At 37.8% G+C, this 10,009-nt stretch overlaps 1 protein-coding gene across 1 annotated transcript; it reads left to right on the top strand.

The window, feature by feature from the left end:
* The first annotated feature begins 1,093 nt into the window (after positions 1 to 1,093).
* On the top strand, positions 1,094 to 2,239 carry NPY2R (neuropeptide Y receptor Y2). Its single transcript, XM_046655925.1, has one exon. The coding sequence runs from the start codon at positions 1,094 to 1,096 to the stop codon at positions 2,237 to 2,239; it is 1,146 nt and encodes a 381-aa protein (XP_046511881.1).
* The last annotated feature ends 7,770 nt before the right edge of the window (positions 2,240 to 10,009 follow it).

Genomic DNA, 10,009 nt, shown 5'->3' on the forward strand with positions numbered 1-10,009 from the left:
AGGGTGGAGCTGTGCCTGGCATTTAGTAGATGCTCAATTATATTTGTTACGTGAGTGAATGAACGAATGAAAGAAAGAAGAAGAGGAAGGGAGATAATTAGAAGACTATTAGAGTAATTGTGATGGGAAATCGAGAAGAACAAAACTAATGAGGTAGAAATGATAAGAGGACTGTTGGGAGACAGACGTAAAAGATCAGTCTGAGGGTTCTCTTCAGTGTGGGGGCTAAAGGAGATTGAAAAGCCTAGAATGGTTACCTGCTTTTTAACAAGGTGGCTTAATCAATGGAAATAGCGTTGACTGAAGTAGGACATGCAGAAGAAAAGGTCTGGGGGTGGGAGGGACAATTAGGGAAGAAAAGTGTTAAAACTTTCATATTTTGGGGTTAAAGACGTAGTTCAGATGTGGACATGTTTTCCATATAGGACCAGTGTAGGATTCTCCTGTGTGTTAGGTAGGAAGTTCATTTCAGAGCATCCAAAAAAGCAACTGTTTTACACATCCTACCTATTTTTAACACTAATCCATACACTAGAAAAAATGGCTATGAAACAGAACCTGCTCAGTTTATCTTAAATATTTTATACTTCTAAAGTCCAGGCATCAGACCAGGGGATTTAATATTTGTCTCTTTTTTGTGCAATTTGTTGCTATACTTATAAATTTAAAACAGTCAAGATATTGAAGAAAACTTTGTCTACCTTAAAATTAATTTTATGAATTTATAGCAGTTATAAAATTAACTGATGAAGTATCTAATATAATGTTTCCCCTTAAAATGGATTGAATCAATTTGGTAGCATTCACATTAGAATTACGTCTATACTATAGGTATTACATTTTATCATCATAACGTACATTTCAAGGACCTTATTTAATTCATCCGTATTTGTGAATAGACTTATTAAAGGGTCTGTTTTATTTAAATGTAACACTATGTGCAATTTTAGAATCAAAGGACAGCTGTTTTGAGCCCCAACCAAAATAAAACCAGTCCATTTGTGATATTTATTTGCCTCACCCCTATGTTTTCCTTGTTCCAGATTTGTTCTTTTCCTTTTTTTATTGTAGACTCTTGCCCCAATTGCACAGTATGGGCCCAATAGGTGCAGAGGCTGATGAGAACCAGACAGCAGAAGAAATGAAGGTGGAGCACTATGATCCAGGGCAAACCACTCCTAGAGGTGAGCTGGGCCCTGACCCTAAGCCAGAGCTTATAGACAGCACCAAGCTTATTGAGGTACAGATTGTCCTCATATTGGCCTATTGCTCTATCATCTTGCTCGGGGTGATTGGCAACTCTTTGGTGATCCATGTGGTGATCAAATTCAAGAGCATGCGCACGGTAACGAACTTTTTCATTGCCAATCTGGCTGTGGCAGATCTTCTGGTGAACACCTTGTGCTTGCCATTCACTCTTACCTACACCTTAATGGGAGAGTGGAAAATGGGTCCTGTCCTATGCCACCTGGTGCCCTATGCCCAGGGCCTGGCAGTACAAGTGTCCACAATCACCTTGACAGTAATTGCCCTGGACCGGCATCGTTGCATCGTCTACCACCTAGACAGCAGGATCTCCAAGAGAATCAGCTTCCTGATTATTGCCTTGGCCTGGGGCATCAGTGCTCTGCTAGCAAGCCCCCTGGCCATCTTCCGGGAGTATTCAATGATTGAGATTAATCCTGACTTTGAGATTGTGGCCTGTACTGAGAAGTGGCCTGGTGAGAAGAACATCTATGGCACTATCTACAGTCTTTCCTCCTTATTAATCCTGTATGTTTTGCCTCTGGGCATCATATCTTTTTCTTACACTCGCATTTGGAGTAAACTTAAGAACCATGTCAGCCCCGGAGCTGCTAATGACCACTACCATCAGCGAAGGCAAAAAACCACCAAAATGCTGGTGTGTGTGGTGGTGGTGTTTGCTGTCAGCTGGTTGCCTCTCCATGCCTTCCAACTTGCTGTCGACATTGACAACCATGTCCTGGACCTGAAGGAGTACAAACTCATCTTCACCCTGTTCCACATCATCGCCATGTGCTCCACCTTTGCCAACCCCCTTCTGTATGGCTGGATGAACAGCAACTACAGAAAGGCTTTCCTCTCAGCTTTCCGCTGTGAGCAGAGGTTGGACGCCATTCACTCTGAGGTGTCCATGACATTCAAGACTATGAAGAACCTGGAAGTCAAAAAGAACAATGGCGCCAATGACTCTTTCACAGATGCTACCAATGTGTAAGGAGACTGGAGTGTGAAAATGTCCAGATGAATTCTGACCAGAGCTATGAATCTGGTTGCACAGAGCTCAAAGGTGCATCCTGATTTCCAATTTTAAGGAAGAAAAAGAGCATCTGAATGGAAGCATCTGTGTTGCAATTCGTGGAAAACTGGTTGGCAGAGCCTAGGTAAAAACACTAGCATTCAGATAGGACAACAAAATAGTTTGATTGCAGTTGCCTGGATGGTAGGTTGAATTGACAAGTAAAAGCAGAGAGAAATGCTTTTGACTGTTTCCCAGAGTCAAGGAAACTGAACAAGGCATTGGTGTCATCAGCTTTGCTAAAAGGTGGAGGGTAAATAGGTTGACTTTCAAATCACATTAGGGTGTAGACTGGGGATGATGTGTAATTCACTGCTCCCCCCATGTCTGGTGAGAAGATACTAAACACCAATTTCCCTAGGGAGCCGTAGGCTCTCCTTTACTGTATTTTGATTTTTTGTTATTCTTCCTATGGGCTTAATCCATCAGGGAACACTGCAGGTAAATGCTACCAACTATTCGAATGACTTGAAGGAAATAAACTGAAATTTGCTATATAATTAGTATTTTGGCAAATGACAGGGAAATCCTTACTCATTTAGCCAGTTGTTCTTAAAACCAAATGCTTGGTTAGTGAAGGGTTTCTTCAACTCAGAATGGAAGGCTAAAATTCTCAGAATTACGGAAATGTAAACCATGATTTAACTTCTCATTTCAAGTTGTCTCTGCCTTATGTAGATACCATGTAGATAACAAAGAAGCCTACAGCATAATACTTTTAATTATTGCTAATTGTTATAACTTTTTGAACATGTATTATTCCTACATTGGAGCTGAGTTTGTCTTCAGTGAAAAATTAAATCAGATTAGAAAATAATTTTTGTGGCATTTTGTAACATCTTGTGGTTATTTGTAAGCAATTTTTACACAGATACAGAGCTCTAATGTGTTTACAGGACACTGTAGTGTTGTTTTTTTTTAAATTCATCTTCCATGGACCCATTCATGATTAGTAAAACAATATAATTTCATGAAAATGGAACCCATTTGGTAAGAAATATTAAAAACATTGGATTCGTTCCATCTTGCAAATGTTCTATTTGGACCAATCCAACATAAATTGTCCTCTTCTCAAAATAATTAGCTGTATTTTTTGTATAACTTATGAATATATATAATAAAATTGTGTATATAAATAGTGGAACATAGATGCTATAGTATTTTTCTTTTAATGATTTTATGGATATAATTTTTATTTCAATAGTACCCAAAGATGCTTAAAACCCTATTATGTTCATGAAAAATAATTACGATATTAAAATAGTTGTACTTCTTTGGATGCTGTTAAAGAAGTTTCATTGCAATCATATTTTTGTAAGTATGACTGAATTTGTGAATAGATTTCTTAAATTTTAAATGAATTCGATATGAGTATTATATTTAGTTACAAGCATTAACTTTATGAACTGGAGAGTTTCATTTTATAGATATATTTAAAATTCATGCTTTGGCTCTTATTGAATTACTTCCATGCTAAAATAAAAGACTGATCTTGAAGCGCCCTGTACTTTTGGAATACTGAGAAAGAATGAAAACAATAGAAGTTGGGTTAAGTGGAAGGCCAATTAAGAAGTAAACAAAAAATAATGTATGTCTGTAATATATCACTTAATTGAAGAATTCATTTTTCTGTTGGGCTTAACATAACTGTCCAAGAAGCAGCTTTTTATTCTTTAAATAGCAGTTACTTTGCTTAATATGCTAAGAGATAATTGTGGTTAAAAGGTTATTTTTCCTCTTGGAGAATTCTTACACTGTAGGGAAATGTGAATACTACTATATCACCTGTTGTAGTAGTAAATTATTAGATTCAAATTAATATATATGATCTAATTAATTCTGTTAACTCATTAATAAAATATCTTTATGTAGTGATTTTATCTGTTGAAATAAAAAGAATCTGGGAAATTAGAGAGATTGTGTGATATTTTATAGCAGAGTTCCTGTTCAAGACAAGATAGTAAGCCTTTGATGCAACTAAAGAAAGGAAAATAATGGTGGCTCCTAGACAGTTAGTCCAGCTCTTTCCATTCTGTTCGTGAACTTGAGTCAATGGATCCACCTGCCGGCAATTATACTCCATATTCTGGCAGTGCCTGTATGTTAATTTTCAGACCAGACCTTTCTTCTGAACTTCAAACTTGTATCTCTATCAACCAACTTGACATGTCCACATGGGTGTCTTACTAGCAGGTCAAATCCAGCATGTCTAAAACAGAACCTACCATTTTGACCCACACCTCACCCCACCTCCACTTTGTTTTTCTGTATTCCCTGTCCCCATCATGACACTGCTCTCCCCCCGTTCCCAAAAGCCTTACACTTTAAAGTCATCCTTGACTCTTCTGTGTCTTTATAACACACGTCCAATTAATTCCCACATTTTGTTCTAATTCCTAGATATTTCTAATCAATTCACTTTTCTTCACTCTATTGTTCCCGCCATAGTTCAGGCTATGATTATCTCCCCAGACCTCTATTATTTCTCATCCAGTTTAATGTGGCAGCTTCCTAATTGGTCTCTCTATATCCAGTCATCTCCCATCCATTCCATCTTTTACTCACTAGCCAGAGTGATTTTTCATAAACTCAAATTTTATTACATCTCCCTTTGAATGAAAACTCTTCAATGTCTCCTCATCATTCTTGTCATAGAGGCAAAAATCTTTTTGTGTCTTGGATGACTGTTTAGTACCTGGCTCTACCTATATGTTTTATCCTTTGCAAAATCTCTCTCCCTCCAATCTTTGCCACTAGATTTTAAGCAATGAGGGCGGGGGCCAGGGACTGTTTTAATCATTGTAGTACCACACGTGCTTGCAGTTAACAGCACCAAGTTGGTGCTCAATAAATATCCATTAGGGAAACTGAGTTAATGAGTCAAGTAAATGTTACAGCCATGATTTGAAGACAGGTCTGTAAGGTTGTAAACTATAAACTTTTCGTACTTTTATCATACAACTTGTAGGAAAGTAAGGTTTTAGCTCTACAGGAGTCCAGTCAGGATGCATATTTGTTCAGTATTAGATTAGTTTTGTTTTTTTGAAGGCCATTAAAGATAGACATCTGCATAATTGGAAAGTGCTCTCTATACAGACTCGATTTAGGGGCTCACTCAAAATTATCTAGAACCTTGTACAAGGGAAGCATGGAGGGGCCAATAAAGTGTATTAGTCATGATTCAGATAGCTAAAGGGATGCCATTCTAGTTATTTCTAGCAGAAAAGTCATTTAATACAGGAAATTCAAATCTTGCAAAACCACTGGAGGAACTGGAGAATTGAAGGTTAGATAAAGTCTCTCTCGGCTTCGAGGAAACTAGGAAGTGCAAAATTGCAGGAAACCACTACTAAGGCCCATAGCACCAAAGTGGATGATGCACAGGAAAAAGCATAGATTTATCTGTTAAAATTTTATTGCCTTCTGCTAAACCCTCACTTCTATTCACCCCTGCCATGGACTCAATAGTGCCTTTTGCTTCTCTTCTCCTTTCCACAATTCACGTGAGTATCTCTCCTTTGTGGTAGATAACTTAGGCCTCCTGGCAGGGATTTGGGGAAAAGTAATTTTTAGGTTTCCAGCCCCTATGATACAGAGGAGAGCATGGAAGGGAGCATATAGTACTTCATAGCTATTAGACAATCTAGAAATCTTGAGAATTGCCCAAATGGTGTAGTTTCTAGTTTTACCCTCATCCTCTCTTTCTCAGTACGTCTTTGGGTTCTTCAGAGTTGCAATCATGCAGATTGGCTGTATCTTTTTTCCTTTTTCTGTTACCAAGGCCAATGTGTTACAGATCTTCTTTAAAACTGCCACACACCAGTATAGATGGACTGAGGAGTAAAGTAGAAGTAAATACCATTTTTTTCCTATGGCAGATTGATTGCAATGGAGGAAGAAAGAATTATATTAAGACTTAAACAATGATTTAAAATCTGCGGAAGAATACAAACTCTAGGTCAGCTTCCTAGGATGAGCTAAGGAAACGATGCCTCAGGGAGAAAATAGTCTTTAAAATTTTCAAGTTGCTAAGAGATAAAATGTTAATATATATAATGTATAGTTTAGTTTTGCTTAAGAAAACACAGAATGTAAAGAAACAACACAAAAGTAATGGAGAGTGCAAACATCTTCATGATTATATCACATGACATTAAACAATGGTAGGAATTTTATTAAACAAAGGATTTCTAAGGATTGATTTGTGAGGATTTATAAAAGACACCTGTCTGTTAGACCGTTGACCTTTTTCTGCTTTTGTACACTAGTCAGACATCCACAGATTTCACCTGGAGTTCTCCTGGATATGGAAGAGCTTACAGGAAAGATGTACTGTGGGTTATGACAATTCACACGTTATCTGTAACTCCAACTCTTTCTTGTAAATTTGTGAATGTGTAACTGAATGGAAGTAAATGAAAATGTCTACCTCTGAATCTATTCTCCTTTATAAACAAGTCATTACCAAGTTCCAACACTTTAACAAATTACTTGTAAAACACCACATATCATGATACAGGCAGGTGTTGTCACATTAAAACTAAAACATGGTGCATTATCTTCATAAGAAATAAAGGAAAAAAATAAGTGAATATTTTTTACTTTTTGCCCTTCTCATAGGAATGCACACACATATTTAATCACACAGAAAAAAAACTCCCTGATGTACACTATCATTCAATATCGTACATTGTATGTAAAACATCCGAGCATCTAAAAGTGGTTATTAGCCTTTTTCCGTATGACATAGCGTTCCCACCATATTTTTATAGAAGTAATTATCATTGGCCTCCAGGTGGGGTGAGTGAGGAGGGAGGGGGAATGCATTCTAGATTGTGAAAAAAAAATTTGAATATATGCAATTTAAAACAACTCCAGGGTGAGTGTAACCTATCAACCAACCAGTTGATAATCAAAGATGACACATATCAAACTGGTGCTTATCATTTTGAACACCAGCATATTTAAAAATGATTAGTATCACCTATTAGGATAGAGTAAGCTCTAAGGACACATAGACCTACTGAGTAATCATCCCTGCTCTCTGAGAGAAGAAAATCGGAATCTTTTTTGGGGGGGGGAAGATTAGCCCTGAGCTAACATCTGCTGCCAATCCTCCTCCTTTTGCTGAGGAAGATTGACCCTGAGCCAGCATTCATGCCCATCTTCCTCTGTTTTTTTATATGTGGAACGCCTCTCACAGCATGACTTGATAAGCGGTGCATAGGTCCACACCCAGGATCCCAACCAGTGAACCTGGGGCTGCCAAAGTGGAACGTGTGAACTTCCCCACTGTGCCACCACGCTGGCCCCCAGAATCGTTTTTTGAGAATGCAATTGAGAAGGGAGAGAAAAGTGGATTCAAGGACACATTTAGGGTCAGGACTACTGAGTGCACTTTGTGTATTAAGTTGGAGCCAAATACCATCAGTCAAAATAGGTCTACAATAACATCTGGATCCCATTGGACTTGACCATGTTGAGGGATGTAACAACAGGATCTAGGGGAACAGAGATAATGTAATTTTAGATTCACTGAATAACAAAAGTTTGGCACTGAAGGATTTCTTCTGACTTTTTCTTCTGGGAAAAAATAATTTACTGGAAATGAAAACTTCCTCCTTACTACAGAGACAGCCTCATTTAAACAATTGCCTCAGTAGGTTTTGTCAAAGGCACAAGAGGCTTCTCAAATGGACAGATACAGTATGCTTAGTAGCTTATGACATCAAAAGTTCCCCAGGAGTTACACAAATCTGGTTTGTCTCCAAGATAAGGGTTGTATATTTACTTTCTGATTTTTAACTCAAAAGTCTAAAATTAGATATAGGCATACCTTACCTATGAAGACCCTCTTGAGAATTATTTATAATTGTCATTATATTCCAAGACAATGTGAAACAGATGATTACAGTCATGAGTACTGGACTGTTTTTTTTTTTTTTGAAAAACAGTTCCCAACAGTTTTTTTCTTTTTAGTGGATTTAATTAGAGGTTGCAAATGGAATTTCGGGACCATCAGTATTGCGATGTGGTGCTACTTTTATGCAAACATAGTTGAGCATATGCTTGAGCAGTTTTGCTGCTAGTGCTAATCATTTGTATTGATATATTCACCATCTTTTGCTGAATACACTTTGCCCACCAGCACATTCTTAAAGATAGTTGCATAACTGCAACAGAGTTATGTCATCCTTGCAGAAAACTCATAGCGTTAAACAAATTAACATCATTTCTTACAATAGGTTCTGTTATTCCCAAGCCAATGTCCTTCTCATAGTTTCTTTCTCATATCATCCTATTCCCCAGTTCTGTTTTCCACTGTCAGGGGTTGGCTGGAAAGATAAGTGATGCGAGTAGGATTCCAAGGAGCAGGTAATGTATTCCATGATGCACAGACAGCCTGTGGGTGAATCTGCATCATGAAAGGCTTAAAGCTGAAGCTGGAGAGTCCAGAGCAATGGCCAGGTCCAAGGGAGCACTGTCTTAACAAGGTCATAGAACTAAGTGTCAGCATCTGGGTGGGGACTGGATCAAACCAGGAACTAGGAATGGTGACAAGAGAGGGAGGCAGAAACAAAGTAATGGCCGTACCACTGGGTCCTGGACCACAGTGGAAAATCTTACATGGGCGTATCCTTACATGGACTTTGTATATTTAGGGCACCAACACCAACTCGTTTTAGTTGAAATTACCTGTAATTCTCATAACTCTCTAAAAAGAAACATTTTAATTTAATTATTGATTTTTTTAATAGCTGGAAGGTCATTCATTTAACAAATAATTGTATAATATGTTTATTGAGCCTTAAAATAGTAAATTCCTGTGATAACTGGTTCCTGCTTTTCCTTCAGCAGGAAATGAGGTGTATGTGAGGGGGCACTCTAGAAAGAGTTCTTATTTTCTGTGGGGAGTGGGAGACATGTAGGGGAAAGAGGAGCCAACATTCTGGTGGTGGGAAAAGATGGAAGGTAGGAGTAAGGCTAAAGTCCTTTAAAAGAAAACTACAGATTAATATTGCTCATGAGCATAGATGAAAACATTCAAAATGAAACTTTAGCAATAGTATGTAATAATATATAAAAAAGAAAATACATCATGATCTAGTGGGGTTTGTTTGATTTAACATTAGAAAATCAGGAAACACTATTTACTATACTAACAAATGAAAAAGGAAAAATCATATTATCATCTCAACAGACACACATGAAACATCTGACAAAATATAACACCTATTTCTGCAGATTTCACCAAGATGGCAGCATAGGTCATTTCTGACTTTGCTCCCCCTCACAAAAGCAACTAATAACTATTTAGGAACAAGAACTACTGAGAGAATGAGGTGGGGGTGAGGCTGAAGCCCCTCCATCACAGAGACCAAGACAGAATCCATTAGAAGGATAAGAGAAGAGGCTACACATTGACTGCATTGCACCTCCCCTTGGCCAGCACAGCACCATGTGGAAAGGTCTCCCCTGAGCCTTTGGTTCTTCCAGTGGGAAAAGAGAATGTGGGGAGGAGAAATAAAAGTATAAAGTTTACAAATTCTATTGAAGTTAAGTTGATGTCAGCTTAAAATAGGATGTTATAAGTTTAAGATATTTTATGTAAACCTCATGGTAGCCACAAGGGAAAGTCCTGTAGTATTACACCAAAAGAACACAACAAGGAAGCCAAAACATACTGAT

The sequence above is a fragment of the Equus quagga genome, chromosome 3, assembly GCF_021613505.1.
Source record: "Equus quagga isolate Etosha38 chromosome 3, UCLA_HA_Equagga_1.0, whole genome shotgun sequence".
In the NCBI taxonomy this organism is placed as follows: domain Eukaryota; kingdom Metazoa; phylum Chordata; class Mammalia; order Perissodactyla; family Equidae; genus Equus; species Equus quagga.

What these genes read in the sequence shown, in the direction of transcription:
- NPY2R (XM_046655925.1), top strand. Translation starts at nt 1,094, where the DNA reads ATGGGCCCAATAGGTGCAGAGGCTGATGAGAACCAGACAGCAGAAGAA.